Here is a 27,936-nt window from a genome sequence, read left to right on the forward strand (position 1 = left end):
GCCACTCCAATATTAATTTGGCAGGCATCATCACAGTGCATAGCATAGCAGCATAAGGACCTGGTCTGTATCTGGAGGCACGCAGCAGCTGTTCCTTTTCTGCCTCTGTTACCTTCAAGAGCGTGATATCAGCTAGCGTCATCTATGGGAGATGGCGGTAGTATTCTTTGCAGTTGCTTGAACAACAAACACTAGTGCTTTTGTGCCCCCCCCCCCATGATAGCTCGCCCCTTCCCCCACCACCGGACAAGGATGCTGAAACCTGGGGGGCCAATAGGGCAGGGGTGCCAGAATTGGGGGAGGGGCATGGCTGCCCACTGTTTAACATGGCTGTAGTTTGTGTGGCAGGGGTCAGCGTTGCCCCCACAAACTGAAAGCCTTGAGCAGGCAGAGTGCAGGGACACGAACTGGGGGCTGCTTTTGGGCATTCCATCCCCCTGCCCAGAGCAGTTGGACAGTCCGGGCTCCCATGGCATCTCTTACCACTACCAGGGTCCTGCTTCTGGACTAAGCAGGGAGTGGTGCCTTGGGTGCCAGAGAGCAGCAGCAGCAATTTGGTGGGGAAGACAAAAGAAAATGTGGTGGCTATAGCCCACCGCAAGCCCCCTTCTACCCTCCAGCATCCTGTTGAGGCTTGCAATTTGGGGGGAGGAATACCGGTCCCTGACCTCCACGCTATGCCCATGTTACAAAGGGGAGGTGTCATGGCCCACTGGCCATGCTGGTTCTGCTGCAGGTTATCCCTCCACTGCTGCAGATGTTCTGGTGCCTCTCCCCGGGACATATTCACCATGGCTGGGACAGCAAACCGGTTCAATGAATACTTTGTAGAAATGAAATGTTCTGCTTTACACTTGCGTGGATTCAGGAGAGTGATTTTTATTAGGGCTGTCAAGCGATTAAAAAATTAATCATGATTAATTGCGTGATTAAAAAAAATTAATCACGATTAATTGCACTGTTAAACAATAATAGAATACCATTAATTTAAATATTTTTGCATGTTTGCTATATTTTCAAATATATTGATTTCAATTACAACACAGAATATAAAATGTATGGTGCTCACTTTATATTTATTTTTGATTACAAGTATTTGCACTGTAAAAAAAAAGTATTTTTCAATTCACCTCATAGAAGTACTGTAGTGCAATCTCTTTATCATGAAAGTTGAACTTACAAATGCAGAATTATGTACAAAAAAACTGCATTCAGAAATAAAATAATGTAAAATTTAGAGTCTGCAAGTCCATTCAGTCCTACTTCTTGTTCAACCAATCGCTCAGACAAACAAGTTCGTTTACATTTGCAGGAGATAATGCTGCCCGTTTCTTGTTTACACTGTCACCTGAAAATGAGAACAGATGTTCTCATGGCACTGATGTAGCCAGCATCTCAAAATATTTACATGCCAGATGAGCTAAAGATTAATATGTCCCTTCATGCTTCAACCACCTTTCCATGGGACATGCATCCATGCTGATGACAGGTTCTGCTCGATAACAATCCAAAGCAGTGCGGACTGACACATGTTCACTTTCATCATCTGAGTCAGATGCTACCAGCAGAAGGTTGATTTTCTTTTTTGGTGATTTGGGTTCTGTAGTTTCCGCATTGGAGTGTTGCTCTTTTAAGACTTCCGAAAGCAAACTGCATACTTCATCCCTCTGAGATTTTGGAAAGCACTTCAGATTCTTAAACCTTGTGTTGAGTGCTGCAGCTATCTTTAGAAATCTCACATTGGTACCTTCTTTGCATTATGTCAAATCTGCAGTGAAAGTATTCTTAAAATGAACAGCATGTGCTGGGTCATCATCCGAGACTGCTACAACATGAAATGTATGGCAGAATGAGGGGTAAAACAGCAGGGGAAATACAATTCTCCCCCAAGAAGTTCAGTCACAAATTTAATTAATGCATACTTTTTTTAACTAGCGTCATCAGCATGGAAGCATATCCTTCAGAATGGTGGCCAAAGCATGAAGGGGCATACAAATGTTTACCATATCTGGCATGCAAATACCTTGCAATGCCGGCTACAAAAGTGCCATGCAAATGCCTGTTCTCATTTTCTGGTGTCATTGTAAATAAGAAGTGCACAGCCTTATCTCCTGTAAATGTAAACAAACATCTTTGTTTTAGCGATTGGCTGAACAAGAAGTAGGACTGAGTGGACTTGTAGGCTCTGAAGTTTCAAATTGTTTTGTTTTTGAGTGCAGTTATGTAAAAAAAAAAAATCTACATTTGTAAGTGTCACTTTCACAACAAAGAGATTGCACTACAGTACTTGTGTGATGGGTTGGATCACAGAAACCCCCTTTGGGTCTGCCACTTGATGTGCTTTGATTACCTCTGGGTCTGTTTTCCCTACGAGCTTAGGACATACATTTTTTTGTCCTCTATAACACTGATAGAGAGATATGCACAGCTGTTTGCCCCCCCAAGGTATTAATACACACTCTGGGTGAATTACCATAAAATAAAACACACAAGTCTAAACCTAATACAGTAAGAAAACTGAATACAGATAAAATCTCACCCTCAGATATTTCAATAAGCTTCTATCACAGACTGGATGCCTTCCTAGTCTGGGCACAATCCTTTCCCCTGGTACAACCTTTGTTCCAGCTCAGGTGGCAGGTAGGGGATTTCTCATGATTGCCGCCCCCTTTGTTCTGTTTCACCCCCTTATATATCTTTTGCATAAGGCAGGAATCCTTTGTCCCTCTCTGGGTTCCCTCCCCTCCTTCTAAATGGAAAATTACCAGGTTAAAGATAAAAGAAAAGGAGTACTTGTGGCACCTTAGAGACTAACAAATTTATTTGAGCATAAACTTTCAGGAGCTACAGCTCACTTCATCGGATGCATTCAGTCATCGAATACAGACTAACATGGCTGCTACTCTGAAACAGGTTAAAGATGGATTCCAGTTCAGTTGCCATGATCACATGTCACTGTAAGACTTCAAGTCCTCATTCCTCCAAGCCTGACTCACAGAAAGGCCTGCAAGCAAACAGAGCCATCCACAGTCAATTTTCCGGGTTGATGAGAGCCATCAAGATTCCAAATCACCATTAATGGCCCACACTTTGCAAAACTACAATAGGAGCTCAGAGTTATATTTCATATTTCTAGTTTCAGATAAAAGACTGATACATTTAGACAAATAGGATGACCACACTCAGTAGATTATGAGCTTTGTAGTGATACGTTACAAAAGACCTTTTGCATGAAGCATATTCCAGTTACATTATATTCACATTCATTGGCATATTTTCATAAAATCATATAGAGTGCAACGCCACAACTTGTATGAGGTGAGCTTAAAAATACTATTTCTTTTGTTTATCATTTTTAGTGTCAATATTTGTAATAAAAAATAATATACACTTTGATTTCAATTACAACACAGAATTCAATATATCTGAAAATGTTGAAAAACATCCAAAATATTTAATAAATTTCAATTGGTATTCATTGTTTAACTGCGATTAATCGTGATTAATTTTTTTGAGTTAATTGTGTGAGTTAACTGTGATTCATCGACAGCCCTGGTTTTTATATAGCAAGCCTAGATGAAGCCAGAGAGCAGTGATGCAGATGAAAGAGAATGCACTATGATATGTGTAATGAGATAATGAACACCTCTAGGACAGTGGACTCTAAGCAGAGGGCATGGAGGGTTACTCTCAGAAAAAATGAACATGGACATTATGAGCAGGACAAAAGCTCAGGAGAATGAGCATGGTAAACAGCAAGAGATGCTGAGGTTTCTGAAGGAACAAACAGACATGTTGAGGCATCTGCTTGACCTTCAGGAGAAACACCTTGAAGCTTGACTTCCTCTACATCCCATCCAGAACATCATTCCAACATCATTGTACTCCTCCCCGCTCATACATGGATGTGTGACAGGCAAAGCCGGTGTGAACAGAAGATGAATGTGCTTTCCCCCTCCCAATTTTATTCCCCTGTATTTCTGAGGTTTACTTCTGTGACACATACTTCTGTGTGCAATAAAATTCCATTTATTGAAAATGAAATCATCTTTATTACTTCAAGGTGTGGGGGGGGGGTGAGGGAAACTGAGGCACAGAGGGAGGATGTGAATGAGTTCACACAGCACCAAAGCTGTGAATAGAACCCAGGAATCCTGGCTCCCATTCCCTCCACACGCTCGAAGCAGTAGCCCACACTCCCCTCACTTACGGCAGCCATAGTGGTGGCCTCTGTGAGGTATTAGTTGGTGGGTCTCAACCCATTCCCTAGGCATCAAATACACCCCCCTCACCGGCATTGTCTTTGGAGGAGTCACAGACTGAATGGAGCATGTGATTGTCTCCCCAGCTGTATCAAGGGAGGGGGCTCTAACGGTTGTAGCAGGTGGGGGCTGGGAGTCATTTTCAGAGCAAATCCAGAGGTGTATTTCCAAGGTTACATTCCTACACACACAGCAGTCACAGCAAGGTTCAGACTATTGGCAGGCACAACACAGAAAAGCAACACACATTACTGAGAATTGTTAATAAAATGGATTTTCAAAGCCTCCCTGAGCCGCATTGCTCCCAGCTGAGTTCTTCTTGTAGTCCTAGTATCTGGCTGCTCTATGCCTCACCCTGTGGAAACTTCTCTCCCTTTGTTTCACAGATATTATGGAGCACGCAGCAGGCAGTTATGAGGGCTAACCTAATGAGCAAACTGTACCAGTGACCCTTCAAGTGGACAAAGCACATTCAACTTCCATTCTGCACTTGCTGAGCCTTCTCCTTGCTGCTGTTTTGGTGTACGGCTTCATGAGCCATGGGAGTAAGGCATCGACTGAGTCTCCCAAGATCACTATTGGTATTTCGACCTCTCCTATGGTGATTTTGCAGTCCAGAAAGTCCCTGCTTGCAGCTTTCTGAACAGGCCTTTATTCTTAAAGATGCATGGGTCATGCACCATCATTGTACTCCTCCCCGCTCATACATGGATGTGTGACTGGCAAAGCCGGTGTGAACAGAAGATGAATGTGCCCGAACTATCCCATGTTGATGTCGGTACAACATCCCTGGTGATCCACCTGCGCTTTTAACATCATTGAAAACTATCCCTTTCAGTTTATGTACTCTGTGGCAAAGTGGTCTGGTGCCAAGATAGGGATATGCATGCCATCTATCGCCCCACCGCAGTTAGGGAACCCCAATGCAGCAAAACAATCCAGTATCTCTTGCATATAGCCCAGAGTCACTTCCCTTCTTAGCAGAAGGCAATTAATGGCCCTGCATACTTGGATCACAGCAACCCTCACAGTAAATTTTCCGACTTTAAATTGATTCCCAACTGATGAGTAGCAGTCTAGCATTGCAAATTTCCACACAGTGATCACCACTCACTGTTACACTGTCAGAGCAGGTCTCATTTTAGTGTCGCTGTGCTGCAGGGCGAGGGCAAACGCGGCACCCAGTTCCTGGAAAGTGGTCTTGTGTATCTGAAAGTTCTGCAGCCACTGCTTGTCATCCCATACCTGCATAACAATGTGATCCCACCAGTCAGTACTTGTTTCTTGGGACCAGAATTGGCGCTGTACCATGTTCAGCTGCTCTGTGACTGTCAACAGCAACCGGGAATTGTTTTATTCTATGGCTTCCAGCCAGACTACTTCCACACGGCAGTTTCTCTCGCGGCTCTGGAAATACTGCTGGATAAAGCATGCCGTGTTTGTGATACTCATCACAATAGTGCACAGCTCTGCAGAGTCTGTGCTTCTCTAGAGATGGTGGAAGCATGGGTATGCCAGACTTTTGAAAAAAGGTGTGAAATATTATGGGATACGGATGAAATCAGGGGAGGGAGAAAACGGCATCATGGGATGTTCAAGCCATGTTCCCAGTCACTCCTGCAAGAATGTTTTGCTCCCATGAGGCACTGCTAGCCCTTCCTAAAGCTCCCTATGGCAAGTTCCACCGTGGGATAGCTACCCATGGTGCACTGCTCTCTGCATCGATGCAAGCACTGCTAGTTAGGATGTGCTCCACCAACACAAGGAGTGTGGTGTGGACATGCACAACTGACTGTACGTTGACTTACCTTAAGTCTATTTAAGTTTGTAGTGTAAACAATCTGAATCTAATTTTGTGACAACATACTCCTTTTTCCACCGGAATTTTGCCCCATTCTGTGCAGAGGAAATATACATACTTCTATTATAGGCAGTGCTAGTACAAGGCTGTTAAGGTTGCCTTACAATCCCACTATAAAACCCTGTTTTCAGGTGCTTAAAACTTTATCAATTTTTAACCTTTTGGGCTGAAATTTTACATGCTGGTTGTCTGCTTTTGTCTGACCTTTTTGGGAAAATTTCAAAATGATTGAGCTGTTTCCAAGAATGAGGCTAGGGAAATACATGTTTTGCCTATGTTAACAAATTCTAGAAACTTTTTTTTTAAAGAAACTCCAGCATTCATAGATTCATAGATACTAAGGTCAGAAGGGACCATTCTGATCATCTAGTCCGACCTCCTGCACAGCGCAGGCCACAGAATCTCACCCACCCACTCCTATGAAAAACCTCACCTATGTCTGAGCTATTGAAGTCCTCAAATCGTGGTTTAAAGACTTCAAAGAGCAGAGAAGCCTCCCTCAAGTGACCCATGCCCCATGCTACAGAGGAAGGCGAAAAACCTCCAGGGCCTCTCCAATCTGCCTTGGAGGAAAATTCCTTCCCGACCCCAAATATGACAATCAGCTAAACCTTGAGCATATGGGCAAGATTCACCAGCCAGATACTACAGAAAATTCTTTCCTGGGTAACTCAGATCCCATCCATCTAATATCCCATCTCAGGGGATTAGTCCTATTTACCCTGAATATTTAAAGATCAATTACTTACCAAAATCCCATTATCCCATCATACCATCTCCTCCATAAAATTATCGAGTAGAATCTTAAAACCAGATAGATTTTTTGCCCCCACTGCTTCCCTTGGAAGGCTATTCCAAAACTTCACTCCTCTGATGGTTAGAAACCTTCGTCTGATTTCAAGTCTAAACTTCCTGGTGGCCAGTTTATACCCATTTGTTCTTGTGTCCATATTGGTGCTGAGCTTAAATAATTCTTCTCCCTCTCCTGTATTTATCCCTCTGATATATTTATAGAGAGCAATCATATCTCCCCTCAACCATTCCCATGCTTTACAGCAGAGATTTGAAATTTGACAGAGGCAGAGGGTAGCCTTTGTATCAGGTATTTTCTTTTGCCATCTCTGTGAAAACCTGCCCAAATTTGGACCAGTTATAAACCTTTGAAAAATCTCAGTTCGCATATGGTCAGTAGAGATTTGCTAGAGTTTAACAGCTAAAATCTCTGAAGAATCCACCTTCACTGAGCATGCTTGAGGCTCTCACAGCTCTTAGCAGTCTCAGCATGTACTGTCCCCTCACAGCTCCTACTACTGACCTGACTGCATATGCTCAGTTGCTCTTTGGAATTGAAACATGCTTCAGCCTAGGACTACAGGGGGCTGAGAAAGAAGGATTTCCCTGTAATGACTGGCTGCTCCAGGCCGGAGTGGGGCCAGGCACTGGAACTGAAACTGAGAGCCTGTTTCTCTTGCACACTCATTGCTTGCACCAGCCAATGTAGAGGATGAAGTTGTCTGATTCAGTCTTAGCTAGACCAGCAGGAAGAAGAAGGAGTAGATTGTGATAAAGAGTCTGGTGAGACTGTAAATGGAGTGGTGGTGGGGACTGTAACTGACAGTGGTTGGGCAAAGAGACTGGGAGAAGGGGGAAAGGGAATTTTGGAACTTGGAGTTGTCAGGGAAATGGTGATAGACTGGAGCCAGGGAATGGGAAACAAGAAAAGACTGGGACTGGCTGCACAAGGTGACTAGGACTATAAGCCATTGGGGGAGAACGGGGCAGAAGTATTGACATTCCTTGACCATTGTAGTCGCTTGGAGCTGTGCTTGGTTACATAAAGTGCCGTATAATGCTTAATATTCTGAAAAATCAGATCCTAGATGTCTCAAGTTGGGCACCCAGAATTAGTGGACACTTTTGACCTTAGTTTCTCTGTGCCTCAGTTTTTCATCTGTAAAAGGGGAGATAATACCACTATCTCCCATCATATGGATATTGTGAAGATAAAATGTTTGGGAAGCACTCCACTACTATAGAGATGAATTCCATGGGAAAGCCCTGGAAGAAATTAATAATTCTATCTTCAGAACAAGGTTTGACTAGTGTGCTATAACTAAGGCCGAAGGCCACCCACTGAACAATGAGGATAAAAAATATTGAATAACTGCTCTTTAACTGAACACAATCCATCCTGTGCAGTGTACTGAATGAAGTAGGGTCCTATGGAAAAATATATGATCATGTAATTAAAGCAGCAGTTCTTCAAACACCTCACCTCCTTTCTGACAACAAAAATTACTACACAAACCCAGAAGAGGGGATCGAAACCTGAGCCTGTCTGAGCTCTGCCTCCTGGGCAGTGGGGCCAAAGGCAAAGGGCTTCAGCCGCAGGCAGGGGGGTCTGTAATCTGAGCCCCACCGCCCAGGGCTTAAACCAAAGCCTGAGTCCCACACCCAGGGCTGAAGCTTTCGGGCTAGGGCTTTGGGCCTGGGTGGTGGGGCTCAGGCTTCAGCTTCGGTCCTGGGCACCAGGAAGTCTAACATCAGCCCTGGCAACCTCATTAAAACAGAGTCATGACCCACACTGGGGTCCTGACCCACAGTCTGAGAACTGCTGAATTAAAGTATTTGTATCATAGGCATATACACAAGGGGATGGAATTAAGATTGCACAGACAACCTTAATTCTGGCAGTTCCTAACTTTTGAGTGCTTGACTTTGCAACCTTAATGCTCTTTTAATGGGGCTTGTGTGTATGTAATTATACGTATGCATCCACGCCATTATTTACCAAGCATTTATACTGTGTAAGGCTGAGCACAAGTCACACAAGAAGGACAGTTCATGTGACAAAAGAATCTACCCTCTAAAAGAAAAGACAGAGGCTGTGCCCTAGACACACTCTGAAGCCCAGAGGATGGAGTAATTTGAGATAGCTTGGAGTGGTTCTTTTCACTTCTGCTGGGCATTCATACACAGAGAACATTCACGAACTGCAGGAGTTTAGATTTTGCAAGGCAGGATGTAGCAGCCAGCTGCGCTGCTCCTGTCATCCAGATGTCCATTATTAGCAGCAGGGAGCGGCCTCCAACCCCAACGGTAGCTGCTCCCTTCCCCACGAATGATCGCCCAGGGAGTCTAGGGGTGGGTGGGACCGGGACCGGACCGGGACCCAGCCTTCCCAGTACACTATGTGCAGCTGTGCTGGACTCTGATTCTCTCCGGCTGCCTGCGCCTTGGGCTTCAGAGAGGAGCCAGCAGATGGCGGCGCCTCTCCTTGGCTGGGAGCGGAGTCCCGAGCACGTTGTTTCCAGTGTAAACCCTCGCTTTGGTTACAAACCCTGCCTCCCTCCCCCCCCCCTCCCTCCCTCCGGAGGCTGTGTATCTGTCTCACATTCACATCCCAGCCTGTCACTAGCACATCCGAAGGCGAGCATGGCGCAAAGGGGGCCACTCGTGTCTGCAACGAGGACCCTCCCCAGGACAGCCCCCAGCCTGGCGCTGCTGCTGCTGCTGCTCGGTGCCTGCTGGGCTGCGCGCCCCTCGGAGCGGTGGGGCGGCCGGAGCTCCAGCTGGGTGACCCGGGCAAGCAGGAACCCGCGGGAGCTGCTGTTCCGCCCCGGCGGCGGCGGCGGCGGCGGCGGCCGGGAGGAGGCGAGTGCGCTGGGGCGCGCTGGCCAAGGCGTGGGGGCTGCTGCGGGGAGTCGCTCCAGGAGAGCATCCTCCACCTCCTCTCGCCCGGCCAGGGAGCAGGTCTCTCTGATCAGCACCTCCTTCGTGCTCAAGGGGGACGCGTCGCACAACCAGGCGATGGTGCACTGGACGGGCGAGAACAGCAGTGTAAGTAGGGGCCCCTCCCCAGTCAAAGCCATCCAGCCCGCGGGTGGGGGGGGGGGGAGAGGCATCGCCCCCCCCTCCAGCGGAGAGCCCAGCTGCTGCCGCCCCTGCGCTATGTGGCCCCAGCCCTCCGCGCTGTATTACGGTAGCTATTCCCTTCCCCCCCCCGCTGCCTGGGGGAGCCTTGCCGGGGCGCCTGGGGTTCCGGAGTCGGTGCAGCAATGCAGCCCTTTGCTTGCGTGGCTGGAGGCGGCGGGTGACAAGTGCATCCCAGGCTAGGGCTCAGGCAGGTCCAGGGCGGAAACTGGTCGCCTCCTCCGTGGCCACACGCCGGTACTCCGGCAGGGGAGGAAAGAGGGTCGCCCTGATTTGGGGGAGGCCGGGAGGAAGAGAGATCAGACCCGGGGCAGCGGCAGCAGCCAGTCCCACCCGGGTTGAGCGACTTCCCCGGAAAGTTTGGAAAGTTTGCAGCGTGCGTCCCGCACTTAGATGGAGAAGGGGATGGGAGGGGGGGCGGGACTGCACCTGGGGCAGGTCTCCCGGGCTCGGGCTGCCTCCTCTGGCCACGCTGCTCGGACTGCATTGGCCGCTGGGGCTAAGGGGCAGGTTGGGGGTGACTTGGCGGGAGGATCGGGCCCGAGAGATGGAAAGTTATCTCGGTTTCCTATCCTCGGGCGGCAGTCGGCAGCTCCCGCAGACGCCTGGTGGCCGGTCACACCCACCCCGCGTGGTGGGGAGGGAGAGAGCAGCGGCCGGAGGATTATCCCCTCCAGCCCCGCGTAAAAGTGCCAGGTTAAATTGTCGCGGCTCAATCGATTCACCTCAAATCAATCGCCTGCTTCTAATCCCCGGCCCATGGGCTAAAAGGCCCGAGAGGGTAACAAAACACAGCCGAGGCACTTGGTTGTAAAATTGTTCTCACGCGGCTAAATGGGGTCGGAAGACGGGCATCAGGAGCGCCGGGTCATCGGTCTCAGTTTGAGCTTCATGCTAACGCGCCCTTGGGCAAAGGGCACGGGTGGTGGGGATGCTCCAGTTTGAACGCTTCCATCTAGGGCGTACGCACCCACTCAGCTTTCCAGCCTCCCCATGACCCTGCTATTCTGTCTCATTTCACAGTTACACGTTATCTTTTGTCAGCCCCAAATCCAAAGACCCTTTCGTGCCGCTGAAAACGGCGCTCTATCGCTCCCTGCAGCAGCTGACCCTGGCCTGGTCTCACCTGTGCGAGTCGCACACAAATGGAGGCTCTGCTGTTTGATTTGGTCAAAAATGCATAGACTTTATGGAGTCAGGTGTCTTGACCTCTCTGCTCAGAAACCCACGGGACCCATTCTGTCCTATGATGTAAATAAATGGTGAAACTTTTATTTTACTGAATCCATTATACTTCATTGTACTTGCTCCTTTTTGAATCTTTTAACAAACTGGCTTCTTATGTAGGGATTGAAGTTTTATAAAAATATTTTGCTGACACTGATGCTTTTTTGTAGGTACTGTACATCAAGTTTCAGAACTTTGTCACAGTTAAAGCAGTGTGTGACCTTGTAATATTTAAATTTAACTAATTATACAAGGCCAACTTCTCTGCTGGGATAATTCCATTAATTTAGCCCATTATCTGTTTTTAACTAATATTCAATCTTGTCTTTATTTCCTCTATATCCACAGATGATGGGTATATATTTGAACAGATGGTTTCTGAGATTTGCTGCTTTTGAATTTATCCTGCAGTAAGACATTATTTCATAACACTGTGTAGCATAGGTAAATATTACACAGCACCAGGCATTGTGTAATGTCTATAGAACCACATAGGCAGTGAAATCTTGTTATGAAAAATCTAGAATGATTTTCTCCTGAAGATTTTAGCATTTCTGGAAAATCTCTGCTTTATTTCATTGTAGATTAGCTGAGATCCTGGCCTTTGTTTGAACTTGAGCTTTGCAAATTATGCATAGTGTTCATTTAAACTTGACTCAGTTCAGAAAGCATGCACTGTATTTCCCATAAATGTATGGATTAGCATCTTCCCCTTTGGGTTGTCAAATCCACTTTGTGCTAGCTCTGCTAGTGGGTCACACAAGAACAAGAGCTGTCCTGTGAACAGGCTGGCTGCTTGTGTTAATGCTTATTATATAATCAGATATTTTCATGTGTCAGAGTTGGAGTCAGCATCATAAAGCTTGACACCTAGTTTCGGATTTACTTAGGAGGGAAATGTGAACTGCTGGCCATTTTCTTTTCATAGAAAGTATTGCAAATCATTGCCAGCATCTATTTCTCTAGTTTTGTCCTTTCCCTGTTTCTGCTTCCAGAATAATGCCATTTCTTTTCATGGGCAGTGCTTGCAGGCTGTTAGGGCTATTTTTCTTTCTTGAAAAGATCACTATTAAAAAGTTGGCTCAAGTTCAGATTTTTACATACAAAAAATGTAATGGCTTTCATGCAAAGTGCTCTGTGCTCTAAAACAAATACCTTGCTAATCCGCACACTATAATCCACACTTAAAACTAGTGGTATCTCCCCATCTCTGTGCAAATATTTAATAGCAGATGCTGCAGTGTTAGCTTATATTGCTAAGATTTCATTATTTTTCACGATATTCTACAATGTGTGTACTAGTATATTATGAAGTAGTTTCTTCAGTAGCAAAAATACATGACACTGTCAGAATGGAATACATTTGATGCATTATCTTACTCTTTTATTGTTTGTGCACTTATTAATTTACTAAATTCATTAATGTGTGGTGTGACTCCACATCATTAGTGCAAATATATGTTCGTTACTGTGTTTACTAATTCAGTGACAAAAATGTTTCCTTGTGCTGTGCTATTTCAAAATCATGCCATTCAGCATGCCTGCTATCAGCTGGACTGTTCCATCGTGGGCTGGACCAATGACCTGGAGGTGAAAGGCTCTATATCCCATTACCACACATCTGAGCACCTAAGAGAAGAAATTAATAGAAATGGTTGCCAACTTTGTGCCTTATCTTTCACCATTGTAATAATGTCATAACTCCCCTCGACCTCAGTAGGGAAGGATGGAGCCAGAAGCTACTGAGGGCCTGATCCAAAGCCCACTGAAATCAATATAAAGATTCCCATTGGTAACAATGGACTTTAGATCAGGCCTTGCGCCTCCTTGTGAGGTGCTGAGCAGGCTTGGATTCAGGTGGCTAGCATGAACCGCCACCCATGTCGCTATTTTTAGCATGCTAGTTCCAGCGGAGCTAGTGTGAGTCTTAGTGTGAGTCAGCCTACCTGCACTGGGAATCACACCTCCCAACTGCAGTGTGGATGTAACCTGAGGACAATGGTGCTGGAACAATTTTTATACTGGGGGTGCTGAAGGCGGAAACCTTGTTATTAATACTTCAAGCAAGAGGGTGTGGCAGCACTCCCTGCACCCCTTGTTCCTGTACCTATGCCTGAGGATGGTGGGAACTTCTTTGGAGGCACTCAGCACTTTGTAGGCTCAGGAGCTAAATTAGTTCTCTCACACTTTACAGTAGTGGTGGTTGAAAATTTGACAGCAATGAGCTCTAGATAACCATATATCCTGTTAAACATCTTGCCTTGTAAAATAAAGAAGAAACACACAGTAGGATTATTCCCTTGAGCTCCCTGACGGAGAGACAAATAATCATAAATGGTGAGTGGGCAGCTGTTTTTCAGAAGGTTGTTCACCTGCATGAGTAGTTCACTGAAAGCACTGCCATGGAACACTCATGTGTGGATCAAGGACAAATAAACAAACTTGGAAAGGGCTTAGACTGCTTGATGTAAATAAATTTTAAAAAGCTCTGTGCTCATCTTGTAAATCCTACTGTGTTTCAAAGGAAGTGCTTAATTTGTAGTTGCATGAGGAGGCCATAAATTAAATGTGTCCTTTCCCCCCTCTTTTCTGTGCTTTAGAACTCTGCTGTGTACTTTTGTTATCCTTTCTTAGTGTAGTTATTTTTCAGAATTAAAAAAATGTTGGGTTTGATAGCAGAGGGCATATACAGTTGCAATGGTTGTAAAGTGAGCTTGAATATCTAGGAAGATCACTGAACACTTCCTCATTCTGTTAATATAGGGAACCTGTTCCTGTTTTATGTCCTCATTACTTCTTTTTTTATGCTGAAGAATTAATTATTTATAAATTCCATAAACAGCAAGCTTGTCCCTGACCTTTTCTGACAGTAGTCTGTCTAGTCAAAAACATTGTTGGAGATGCAAGCCTTGCAAAGCTGATACTTTTAATGTCAGTAGCTTAGCTGGTTAGTTCATTCCTACAGTCGATGTTTGCACTTCCCCTTCCCTGTTGCTTCAGAAGTGCAAGGAGATCTGTCTTGCACTTGTACTTCCAAACAAAAGTTTTTGTAAGTGGAACTAATTTCCTAACCTGTCCTAAAAAATCATAAACTGGAGGCTTGACTGCTGGGTTGCACAATGTGCCATTAACATCCACAAGAGTTATTGATTGGTAGTCACTTATCTGATAAAGTAACAATACTTTTTCTTTCAGGGAGTATTTCACAATATTTACAGTTTGCCATTTGTACAAATCATCATTATGCTGTGCTAAATGTAATATGCAGCTTTTAAAGTTTACTAGGGATACAGTATTCATATCTGATTTAGGGGAATATAATTTATTAGTGAAAAGCTTTAAACAAACAATTGTTCTTTAGAAGTAGAGAACTTAAAGCCATTCAGTGTTATGTGATTACAAAGTAAACAGTTTCTTCACAGTATTGGACTCTTACTGACTCCCATAGGGAATATCTATTTTACCTTAGTGTTCACTTGTGTTTTAAAAAAAATCAAAATTAAGAGAAATGCTTGAAGAATGAATCTTATATTCAGATACGATCTTGGATGCGGTGTGCAGACTGCTAAAGTGTTGTGAACAGGACTTCAGCCAACTAGTTCTTAAGTCTTCAGTTTCACAGTGTCTGTACTTCCTTTTTTGTTTGCTTGACAATATTAAGTCTGTGCAGTCACTCATTTGCCCAGTAGGTTGGTGTCTTGGTCCTATGTAGCCCTCATAAATGTGTAACACAGGGATACAGTAAATGCATTTATATACCTTTTAAAAGATCCAGTATTTAGTAGTTTATCAAAGAAAGGTCTGTTGTGTATATATATAGTAGTTACAGTAGTTATGTATACATAGGAATTTATCTACTTTAATAGCCTGGTTAATCCAGATTTTTCATTATTTGATAAACAAGTATTTTGCTTAATTTAAAAATGTTACTTTTTGCAATGCAGTTTCACCACATATGATTTATACAATCCAGTGACCACTATATGTATTCTTTTGGCAGATATTTTATTTAATTGGTTTTCTGTTTTGTTCAATTTGCAATAAATTGCGCTGTTGGAATCCATAAAGAAGACTGGCTTCAATATTCTTGTAGCAATATCTTGTAACTGTGAATGTAACTATTTATCCAAACTAAGCAGCACTCCATCTTGGTGATTTTTGGCTCTCTTTATCATGAGTGGCCAGATTACTGCTTATGGGACAAAAAAGAGAACATAGTCAAAAATCCTGACTTCCCAGACTTAATAAATGACAGATGTATTGCAGACTGCAAGGCAAGTTCCCCACAGGGAGGATTTTTTTTTTTAAAGATTCTTTGAGGTGTTGGTGAAAATAAAAACAAAGTTATTCTGAAGGGATTTGCAGAATCTTACACCAAAAGCACTGAGCTTTGTTGGAATAAACTATATTCCAAGTTTAATATAATGATAAAACAAAACATAAACTTTGTAGTTTGTATTATTTTTTCTTCCATTTTACTGTTTTTTCATTCTTTTGGATGGTGTCTGTATCTCAACAATTCCATCAAGTGAAGGTAGGGGGCAGCACCTCTGTAGACACAGACAACCCAGCCCCAGCACCTCCCAAGCAGACTCCTGAAATTGATCCATACATTCATAATTAAATGTGTGCTCCAACCCTTTTTTGTGTATGTGTGGGAAGGATATAATACATTTCAGACCTGATTCATCAAGGAGAGGAGCAGAATGTAAAGAATTACCTCCCTACTGCTATGGCCAGAGGCAAGGTGCTTGGAGAAGGGTAGGGGAAATGAAAATGGAGGTAAAAGAAATGTAGCAACTAATAATAAAGATGTAATATACAAAACAGTAATATCTCTAATACTGCAGACACACAGTGTGTGCATGGATAAACCAAACCGGGATTTATAATATCTCATTGGAGAAGTATCTAGGTTTTTGGCATCAGGAATATATCCTGAAGTGGAAATTTCAGACACTACCCTTCACAGACTTGACAATACTAGAAATCTATAAATAGAGAAATTTGGAGAGGGAAATGAGAAAACTCCTTTTAATGCTACTGATATTCAGTGAGTAGGAGAATCTTTTGGAAGGAAGAAGTAGGGGAAATGATTATTTTACTGAAGAACAGGGACTATTCCTTATGAATAGGCACTTTCAGTGTGTATGTGTTCACTGGACATATTTATATTGGGGAGACCAGGAGATAGGGAGTGACACTTCTTTAAACGGAGGAAAACTTTGTACCACCAGAGATCTGAGCCCCTAGTGTATTCCCAAATAGCATTTCTATCACTCTGTCAATTAAGGCCAACTAGATTAGCATTAAGATAAAGAAAGAATATGTCATATAATGTAAGTAGAGTCCTTGTTACAACTGCAAATAAAACTTCATTTATACAAGTTGGAAGTTGGAAGTGTGTTTCAGTGGAGTCTGGTTGACACCATAACATATCAGAACCTTCTTTTTAAAACATTGACACCTTTAAATAACTTGAACGTCTAGAATGAACTGTTAAGCGATCCTACTGGTTCCTCAGTTCTTATTATATTATTTGCATTGGGTAGCACCTAGGAGCTCCAGTCCTGGAACAAGACTCCATTGTGCTAGGCACTGTACAAATATAGACAGAAAGATGCTTCCTGCCCCAAAGAGCAATCTTGCAGTCTGCAATTTAATCCTTCATACACTCACTGGGTAGAAGAAATGAGACTTTCATGTGCAGTAGGCATTGGTGCGTAGAGATTGTATAACGTAAACCTGGCATCTGCACAAACAGATCCTCCTTTTACACATTGATATGTAAATACCTTGACACATGTTGCAAATTCATTTGAAAGTTTCCTAAATAGATACATTTGTTATTGATGAATTTATTATTAGAATTATGTTGTATTGTGATATTCATGTCTATGTAAATTTTAATAATAGTCATAGCTAGAAACAAATTTTATATATATATAAAATATACAGTGTGCAATATGCTATACTGTTTTTGGCAGTAGTGTGTATCTTTGACTGATTCAGCAATGCATGGAGTGCAGTGGAAGGACTTTGGCCATGATCGTGCAGACACTTAAGCACACTATAATGGTATTAACAGCTGTAAGAGCTGTAGCTCTACTGACTTCAACAGAATCACTCACGATTCGAGCGAAGTTCTTCACATGTTTACCAGTATTAAGAATTAGGGCCATTTACTGCAAATTCACCTGGTGAAAGTTAATCAGAATTCTGAAGGACATTAAGAAGGAGTAAGAAGTATGATCCAGTGTTTAGGACCCTACCCTGAGACTCAGTTCAATTCCCTGCTTCACCACAGACTTTCTGTGTGACCTTGGGAAAGCCACTTAGTCTCTTTGTGCCTCAGCTCCTTACCAGTAAAATGGGGATAATGGTACTTTCCTACCTCACGGGATTGTTGCAAGGATCAATAAATGCATTAAAGATTGTGAGGTGCTCAGATACTATGGTAGTGGAAGCCATATATGTACCTAAAATAAATTAGATTTTCTATAGCCTTGGCAATTTTTAGCTTTCTTGCAACTACTTCATAATGCACTAAAATTGCAGAATTCTAGAAATCAGAGTTGGAAAAATTCTGTCCGGTCCTTTAGTCGACTCTACTACTAATGCATGCTTATTCCCATGAGTGGATCTTGTAGCGCTTAGTTCAGTCGATATCTTTAAGTGACTGGCCTTCTGTCACATCTGTAGGCAGATTATTCAAAAGTCTGAGTTTTTGCTGTTAGGACAGTGGGGTTTTTTGGGGTTTTTTTTTTGGTAATTCAACCTAAATTTTTCTCTTCTTATTTTGTCTGGTTATTCCCAGTTACTCTATTACACCACCTGGAATAATTATCCTTCCTTCTTAGTCTTCATACCTTCCGATTCTTCTAAACAGTAATCATGTTTTCACATTAGTCATTGTTTCATTAAATAAAACTCACTTAAATCTTCCTTCTTGAAACTGACTTGCCAGCTCTCTAATAATGGCACCTAGGTACCATGGTGAATGACCCATTATTATAAACACAGACAGAGAGAGAGAATAGTTCTTTTCTGAATTTCCTCCAGTTTCTCTTTCTTCATTACTCTAGGTCCTCCAAAAATAAAACTGTAGAAAAGTCATTGTTAGTAAACTGACTCATTTTTTTCATAATGAGAATTTAAAAGTACTTTGATAAATTTGGCCAGTACTTAAATTCCAAAGGTTTAAAGCTCATTTTTATGCATTGTTTAAAATGACATTGTTTGTTAATATTTTGTTCTTTTAGATGGAATCATAAATTAACAATTTATACATGTCCTTGCCCATTTCCCCCGAAATCTGTCTCTCTTATGTCTTCCTTTTTAAGCACATGCCAGATGGTTGAGCTACATGGACAATTGGAGCTGGGCAGGAATTTTTCAATGTACTGTTTGGGTGTTTTTTGGCTCAAAAATGTCAATTCATCAAACTCACAATAGTTTGCAAAACAGGGTTGATTTCAACAAAATTTACAGTTTGAAAAATTATTGGAAAACAAGTTTCAAAATTGTCAACCAGGGATGTTTTGACATTTTCAAAATGAAAAATTTCTTTTTTGAGTCAAAATGACTGCTTCAATATCTACTAAATTTAAACCTTAAAAAGTTGAGTCAAAATTATCAAAATGTTTCAGTTGACCTGAATAAAAAAAAAAAAGGATTTCCAAAAAAATTTGAGATTTTTTTTTTACTTTTTGTCCTGATTTGGGATGGGAAATGGGTTTTTTTTTAATATTCAATTTTTGCTGGATGGAAAAAGCATTTTCCTCCCAGCGCTATGGCCAATGCTGTAGAAGTCCAGTCCGCCAGTCCCAGCTGCTGGAAAGCAGAAGGGTGACCACTGGTGACAGGGTGCATGTTTTGTATCACCCTTGGGCTAATGTGTGTAGGCTAGGCAGGTGGCAAGCTACTCAGTGTGCAGTGCTAGTTCATGCAAAAACATGCTCATGTTGTTATTGTTGTTGTTACTTGTCTTCCCTCCGCAACTGTAAGAGCTGTGGAGAAGGGATTGTCTTTTTCTGTTTGTACAAGATCTAGTACAATGGGGCCCTGACCCTTGACTGGGGCTCTAGATGCTACTGTAATCCAAATAAATAATGCTGATGCTGACTGAGTATTGAGCTGTTCCACCCTTCAGCTCGGACTATGTGAAACTTCCATCTCCCTAGACTCTCTCATTAAGCTACTGCATAAAGGAGTTGATTTTCTCAGCTACTGGAGAATAGCCTGTTTATGATTAATGCATACCCACACTTGCCTCCAACAATCCTCATTCCTGAAAGGCAGATGCTCGAGGGAGTGAAGTTAAAGGGTTAGCAGGAATATATTGAAATTGCACTTTCAGCTTGGGGCGGTGTTTCACCTTTTTCAATATGACCAGTTTTGAAGAAGTATTTGTTTATCGCAAACATGATTGCACCAGGGGATTGTAGGCTGTCACTAAATCTTCCAGGTGGCTAGCTCTGTAAGATATTCTTCAGTATCTGGCTCCCTGGGAGTGCGCTTATCAGTTGTTCCTCTTGCAGGATTGGAGTTGTTTGTGGGTCTCTCACACAAAACTAATAAGCAGCGCTCATTAAATCTTAGTGTTGGCCTTCTGTGGTAGACAAGAAGCGTTCTGAATGTCTGTATTTGTTCCTTTTGTGGATCTACATGCTGCCTTGGATTCACCTATATCTCAGATACTGACTGTTTGCAGCCTGAATTTTCCATCCCTGCAATCTTTCTGACTACTTTAAAAGACACTGTCAAGGGTGGGAAACCTAAAATTAGACCTGGCAGCTGTTCTTTGGTTTGTGGATCTGCATGTGTACATCACTTCTCTCATCCTCTGTCTTATTCTGTGGTATTAATAAATGAGAAACACCTGATCTGGATTCTTGTATATTTCTGTATCCCTGGGAGTTAGAATAAAGCAGGCAGCTGTGTGAGTTCTCACATGGAATCCTATAACCTGTGCTGGACTGCCCAGTAGAGTGGTTGGGAGTTTATCCAAGTTGCAGCTCTTATTTTAGAGAAACTGGTAAACTTTCGTAGGTCTCTGGAAGTCCCTGTAAAACAGTGGCCCATCTTTTTCAGCCTGCAGGCCAAATACATGATTTCAACCCAGTCAAGGGGCTACAAGAAACAGGTTTGGGCAGATTCTCTGCCCTGTTCTACCCCCTCTTTCTTGCTCAGGCAGCATAAAGGGAGCAGAAACCACCCACAAGTTCTGGTTGGGAATCCCTCAGCTTCGGGAGGTACAATGGGCTCAAAGAGGGAGCTGTATTCCTGCAGTCACCAGTGGGGGTATTGTCCCTGGTGTACCATAACTAGCCGGTAAGAATTAGAGAAGCTCCCAGCCTGTTCTTTCATCTGTCATGGCTGTGATAGAGTATCAGGGAGTCATAACTGGCTGTTGATTCTGAGCTTCTCTCCTTCTCCTCCCCTGGGTTGGTCTGAGTGGCTGTGTAGGGAAGGGGAGTCAGCACTGGCAAAGAGACTTGAGATCTGATCCTGCTCTCTTTGGAGCTCCCACCATCTGGCAAGGAAGCAGAGAGTGGAGCAACCAGAGCTATGCTCATCCCTCTTAGGCCTTGTTTCACGCTGTCTGTAGACTCAGATAGACGTCACTGCCTTGGCTCCGCGAGGCTCCCGTTTGGAAGATTGCCTCTAAAGCCACAAGGGTCTAGAAACATTTTTTAAACAATTGAAAGATGAGATTCAGCACAATCTACATAAACATCTCCTGTGGTTTGAATCTGGCCTGTGGTCGGATGTTTGACATCCTTACCATGGAGGGTAACAGCTTTCAGTCATCACTTCCCTGGGTGGATTTGATTGATCACTTTGGAAATGAAAAGCTCCATATCCCATTACCAGTCATCCAGCTATGTAATCTATCTCTCTGTCTGTACCACCCTAATCTAAGTATTTATATATTCCCCCCCACACACCGTAGTATCTGTGCCATGGAGTCATCCAGCCTCACGCACCCCAGTTTAATAAAAACTCTTAAATATTATGTTTAATACACAAATGAGGCTCTGTGGGGAACTATGAATTTTGCTATAATCCCAGATATCACTGGATTTTGTTACCTGAATTTAGTTCAGATACTAGTGGATACTCATAATTCATATGACACAAGCATAAAAATGTAGGACTGGAATGAACCTCGAGAAGTCATCAAGTTCAGCCCCCTGCGTGGAGGCAGTACCAAGTAACCTAGACTATCCCTGACGGGTATTTGTCCAATCTTTTCTTAAAAACCTCCAAGGAGGGGGATTCCACCACCTCTCTTGGAAGCCTATTCCAGAGTTTAACTACCCTTATAGTCAGGTTTTCCTAATATCTAACCTAAACCTTCCTTGCTGCAGATTATGGCTATTACTTTGTGTCCTACTCCTTCAGTGGACATAGAGAACAATTGATCACAGTCCTCTTTATAACAGCCCTTAACATATTTGAAGACTGTTCTCAGGTCCCGTCCCCACGCAGTCTTCTTTTCTCAAGACTCAATAGTTTTTTAACCTTTCCTCATAGCTCAGGTTTTCTAATCCTTTTTTTTCATTTTTGTTGCTCTTCTCTGCACTCTCTCCAATTTATCCCCCTTTTTGCTGAAGTGTGATGCCCAGAATTGGACACTGTAGTCCACCTGAGGTCTCATACGGATATGACTTTTTGCAAAGCATTCCTCATTATTTTTTTGTTGCAACCTATTGGTAACAAATCTGTTTCCCCATGAAATTAAATATTTACAGACTGTGACGTAGTGCAGCTATTGAATAAGAATACATCTGCAAGAATTAAAATGAATGACACGTCTTTGAAAAACAAACGTGAGCTGCAGAGAGTACAGACAGCAAATGTATGTGGAGCTGTCACGATTGGGCACTCTCCAGCTCAACATTCAGGCTAAGCTGCTCACATGGCTGTAACTGAGCCTTCCAAAGGTGAAGTTAAAAGCAACAAATGCAGCTGATGCCACTAAACCAAAGTACTAAGGCCATATAGTGTGTCTGTAGTAAGTTGTTTCACTGATATCAGCAGTTGTTGTGCAGTCCCTGCAGTTTATGCACTGAAGGAGATTGGTAGAATTAGAATGCTTTGATCTAATATGAAAGAGACATTGTCTTTAGGAGCTGAATTATAGTAACTGAAAACTTTTCAGGTGCATAAATACAGTGATGAGCTGCCAGAAGCTGAAGAACTGGTTCCTTCAGTCGCTCCAGGTCTTCGGCGGCACTGAAGGACCCGCCGCCGAACTGCTGCCGAAGGCTCGGAGCGAGTGAAGGGCCTGCCGCCGAAGGCTCAGAGTGCCGGCGAGTGAGTAAAAATTCACAGAGGAGCCTCCCCAGCAGGGACGGGCAGGATGGTCCCACGGGCCGCAGTTTGCCCACCCCTTTAACAACTGGTTCTAAACAGGCTTCTAAATTTAACCGGTTCGCGCGAACTGGCTGCAGCTCACCACTCAATAAATCATACATCTTATTTTAAAGACATGAGCATCAGAGAATGTGCATGTGTATGGAAGAGTGTGTGTTCTGACACAGCAGGTCTCAAATTCAGGTCTCTGTTATTGGTGATACATTTGCCTATTACTGATCTTTTAGGGCTCAATCTTATCTTTGCCACCAGCTCTGAGCAAGGGGCAGTATGCTGTTGCACTGCCCCTGGAACAGACAAAAAGGCACAGTTTGACACTCAGTCACAGAGCCATTCTGAGGAAGAAGTACCCTGTACCAGGTGCAGCACACATGTAGCTACACTCCTCACCAAGCCTGGCCCTCTTGCATGGGGAGGAGGGTAATGTGACAGCTCTAAAGAGGCTGATCTTTTCTGAATGCTGCTCTGCATGATCTGGGTAGTACTCACTTGCTTCTGTCAAGCTCTGACTTGTAACTTTTGCAACTTTTCTTTGTTTTATTATTTTAATCAAAGCCAGTAGATTGTGATTTGGGTTTTTTAAATACTTGATAAGAATAGTGTATTTGCTTATTACTAGGGCAGTGCAGGATTTATGATACCCTTAACTATTCAGTAATTGATCTTTGTAAATAATGTGATGAAGAGCTATCTCAGTATTTAGCAACTTTTATTTCAAAACTGGTTAAAGCTTTTTGGTTTTGGACTAGCAATCTTAGGCTCTGTTCCTGCAATGATTTTCACATGCTTAAATTCAGCTATTCAAGTCAGTGAGACTACTTATGTGCTCATAGCTAAGTAAGTCTTGGCTGGATTGGAGTCTTATGTGTGACTTGTAACAATAGTAGGCAGAAAAGATAGACACAAGGTTGATTTTAAGTTGACTGTATCCTTTTTTACAAGTTATATTTGTATTAATGCAGGAATGAAGGAACAGATATTAATGGGAGCTTTCGGTGTGTATCCCGGGAAAGAATTTGATCTTGCTATGGAAAACAACACAACTACTCATGCAATTAAGCAGAAATGCTGTATTTTCATTATGTGTAATTTTAAGTGAGGACTGCAGTAGGAAATAGGTTGATGCACGGAGGAGTATTAAGATCAAATTGGGGGAAGGGTGGCACTGGATCTGTGCTTGTGTAGCAAGATCAGGTCCCATGTGAAGTTATTGTGAAGTTTCTATCACCTTGGGCCAAAGTTTTTTGAAAACTTTAATTCTGGCAAGACCAGAAAATAGACCCCAACTGAATGAAACAATGAAATTGTAGGTTTGAGGTTAGACACAGGGTTTTGAATTCTATTCCCTTTGTGATGCTGGTAGATCAGGTGCCAGCTCTTGACAAGCTGGTAGGTGTCAGCTGAGCACTGACAAATTCATACCTGGAAACCAGATTAGCTCACCTGTGTGTTAATATTGTTCAAGATAGGTATTAGACTTGTAAAGATGTGTTTAGACTCTATAAAATACTTGTAAGTTGCTGGATGCATTAACCTTTACTTCTAATATCCGTATTCTATGCTATAAGATAATATGTAAGTTTTGCTTTATCATGCCTATTCTGAACTTGTGAATCCAGGCAGGAGGAGGGTTCCCCCACCGGTTATGAAGGACTATCAAAACTAAGCGGGCCATTGTGAAACATCACAATACAAAGACTGGGCTAATGGTCCTGTCACACCCGTGAAGATACTATGTGCAAGGAAGCACGTCCCATCAGCCTGAATTCTGGAAGAGGGAAATAAAAATAGCTGACTTAAAAAGTCTTCATCTTTTTGCTGTTTGGACTCTCACAGGGCTAGAGCTAGGAAACAAAAGCAGAAGTCCCTGGGTTAGCCCTAAAACAGGGGTTCTCAACCTTTTTCTTTCTAAGGCCACTCCAAGATGCTATAAAATCTCCACGGCCCATCTGTGCCACAACTGTTTTTCTGCATATAAAAGCCAGGGCCAGCATTAGGGGGTAGAAATTGCCCAGGGCCAATGCCACAGGGGGCCCTGCAAAGCTAAGTTGCTTGTAGCCCCAGGCTTCAGCCCCAGGTGGTGGGGTTTTGGCTTTCTGCCCTGGGCCCCAGCAAGTCTCATGCTGGAACCTGCTTGGCAGATCCCCTGAAACCTGCTTGCAGCCCCCCAGGGGGCCCTGGACCCCTGGTTGAGATCCACTGCCCTAAAAGACCTTCAGTGCTGACAGATTCCTATAACTCTATTACCTTTTGGAACCATAGACTGTAACTCGGGTATATATGTAGCCTGATTTAACCTGCTAATAAATCTTCAGCTAGTTTAGTACAGGATTGGCTATAAGCATGGTCTTTGGTGTGAGATCTAAGGTACAAATTGACCCGGGGTAAGTGACTGGTCTCTTGGAACCGAGAGCAACCGGAATATTTTGTGATCTTTGGTATAAGTGATCATTTATCACTAAGTCCAGCTTGCCTGAGTAGCAAGATAAACTGAAATGCCCAAGAGGACTGTCTGTGACTCTGTGGTAAGACTGTTACGTTATATCAGGAGTTCACATTTGTTTCTGGGTTCGTGAAATCTAGTTATAAAACATACCATCAGTTTGGGGTGGCTGCCCTGTTTTTTAACAGTCTGCCCTGAGGTTGGCACTCACACTTCAGACAGAGTGACACCCCCCATGTCCCAAATTGAAAGGGGTTCAGATTTGAGCTTTGGCTTCTGAATATTCTAAGCAGTAGAAATATTGGACATTGTAGCCAGAGTTTAGAATCTTGAAAATGATCCCTAAATAGTTTGATTAAAGTGGTATCTTATTTCCAGCGGAGTCTCTTAAAAATAGCAAATAAGCCCTATGAGGGTTGTGGTGACATTAAAAAGCATTGCCACACCCTGCTATGTGCCATTGTTAAAATAACTTATTGTTTTCATTTGCTCTTACAATCTAGAAGCAGGTTCCGACTTAGTGAGGAACATGTATTGTCGCTTGAGTTAGAGACTGTTATTTCAGGGGGTGAAACATACATGAAAAACTGTCACCTTGGTGTCTTTTTCGCTGTTGTGTACTGAAGCATTTTTTTAGAAATATTTCAATAATTCATTCATTGGAAAGACGGGATACATTTTCTGAATGTTTTCTCCAGCTATATGAAGTTGGATTAATGCTAGTTAAATGGACAGTCTTGTCTGCTTGAGGATTAATCTTGAATTCAAGGCATTAGTCTTTTGATACATGAGTGGTAGATGCTCTTAATTACAAGTGAAGTCTCATCTTTTATTTATGAAAGTTTACCTAACATTATTCAAATGTCTGGCTCTTTCTAAATCATTAAGAAATGGATGCCTTTGATGTCTGAATGCTTGACTTTAAATAGTCGATCCTTCCTTGTGCTGTGTGGGAAAGCTATTTTGATGTACACAAGCTTTGCTGCTTGTTAGCTGAATGCTTCTGTGGCATAATTAGGCTTGGTTTGGTGGTTCAGTAAAAACTCTTGGTGGAAATGTTTAAAAAGCCAAATAAAGAACCCCACCAACTTTCTGATCAAATGGAGAGTCATGGCAGCCCAGTTAGTGGGTTTGTTTTGTTTGTTTATTTTTTAAAACGCCTGACTATTGCCTGTCTGTCCCCAAGGGTTTTCGGAAAGGCTGGGGGCAAAGGTCATTTGAAAACCTTCTTGCCCTTTCTTATTTATGAATGTCTCATGATCTTTTTAAAAAGGTATCTAGCTCTTCCTCTACAGTTTTAAAATGAGCTAGAAAGGCAGCAATTAAATCATTTTCCTGTGTGACAATCTAGTGGGCTATCTATCTCTAGGCCCCAGGGAATTCTCAGCTGGTATAAATCAGCCTAGTGCCATTGACTTCAATGGAGCTATATTAAATTACATCAGCTGTAGATCTAGCTCCTAAATTTTGGCTTCTTCTATAATTCTCATTTGAAAAAAATAGGAGGAACCTGTGTGTGATGGGGTATGCACCCCAGCCGGGCCATGAAGGAGTTACTTTGGGCCTGAGGAGCCAATTTGTAGCCAATCACTTCTTAGTGCAGGGGTGGGCAAACTTTTTGGCCTGAGGGCCACATTGGGGTTACAAAACTGTATGGAGGGCCGGGTAGGGAAGGCTGTGCTCCCCTAACAGCCTGGCCCCCACCCCTTATCCGACCCCTACCACTTCCTGCCCCGATTGCCCCCCCCCAGAATCCCTGATCTATCCAACCCCCCTGCTCCTTGTCCCCAACCACCCCCTCCTGGGACCCCGCCTCTAACTGCCCTCCAGTACCCCACCCCCTACTCCCTATCCACACCCCTGCCCCTGACAGGCCCCCCCAGGACCCCATGCCTATCCAACCCCTTCCCCGTCCCCTGACCGCCCCCACCCCATCCAACTGCCCCCAGCCCCCTTAGCATGCTGCTCAGAGGAGCATGCCTGGCTGCTGCGGCCCCTGGCCAGAGCCAGACAGGCTGCTGTGCTGTCCTGCAGGAGCGATCAGCCCAGCCCCCTAGAACGCCGCCCTCGTGGCGGTGTGGCTGCGGCGGAGGAGGGATAGCAGGGCAGGGGCCGTGGGCTAACCTCCCTGGCGGGGAGCTGAAGGGCCGGGCAGGATGGTCCCATGGGCCGTAGTTTGCCCACCTCTGTCTTAGTGGGAGAACCAGGATTAACTGAACAAGAAGCCCAGCTGGGCAGGAGTGGGTTGGATTATAAAGCCAAGAAGTGTGCAGCAGAAAGAGGCTGCAGGGAGAGAGTATGTAGTCACTCCCTGGGAGCAGAGAGGGAGGAGGAGAGGAGAGGAGAGGAGAGGAGAAAAGAAAAGAAAAGAAAAGAAAAGAAAAGAAAGTAAACCTGGGGTTCTAGCTGTGGAAGAAGGGCCAACCCAGAGGAATTGTGGGGAAAGAGAGCCTGCAAGGGTTAGGTAGGAAGAAATGCAGGAAAACGGCAGCAAAGGGTAGGACTGTGCAGAGTTTGGCTGCTTGCTGTAGGGTTCCTGGACTGGAATCCAGTGTAGAAATGTGAATGTGTTCCCTTATCAGCCAATGTGAAGTGTTACAGGAGCATTGGAAATGCCAGCCAGCTGGTCTGGAGAGACTTTGTTACCCTGGAAGGGGAGACTACACCGTGACCGGGCCAGAGGGCCCAGTCACAAAGAGGGAGTGGCCTGATGTGAAGAGAGAGAGAGGGGTCACAACTTGAGTAATGGATGGAAAAGAATGCCAAACCATGTGAGAGCTGATCCCCAGAGCAGCTACAAAGAGGCAAAACCTGCAGTAAGTGAACTC

General features: G+C 43.6%; 1 protein-coding gene across 4 annotated transcripts in view; it reads left to right on the plus strand.

Moving 5' to 3' along the window:
• Nucleotides 1–9,424: 9,424 nt before the first annotated feature.
• Nucleotides 9,425–27,936, plus strand: part of SORCS2 (sortilin related VPS10 domain containing receptor 2) — an 847,342-nt gene continuing 828,830 nt past the window's right edge. For 2 of the 4 annotated variants that reach the window (XM_043512489.1, XM_038400346.2), the window contains exon 1: nucleotides 9,426–9,963. In XM_043512489.1, coding sequence (XP_043368424.1) covers nucleotides 9,559–9,963 — 405 coding nt within the window. In that variant the 5' untranslated portion in view covers nucleotides 9,426–9,558. Of the gene's footprint in view, nucleotides 9,964–27,936 lie in introns of all 4 variants that reach the window. The other 2 variants (XM_038400342.2, XM_038400345.2) reach the window with 2 other exon arrangements.

Source organism: Dermochelys coriacea, chromosome 4 (assembly GCF_009764565.3).
Source record: "Dermochelys coriacea isolate rDerCor1 chromosome 4, rDerCor1.pri.v4, whole genome shotgun sequence".
Lineage (NCBI taxonomy): Eukaryota > Metazoa > Chordata > Testudines > Dermochelyidae > Dermochelys > Dermochelys coriacea.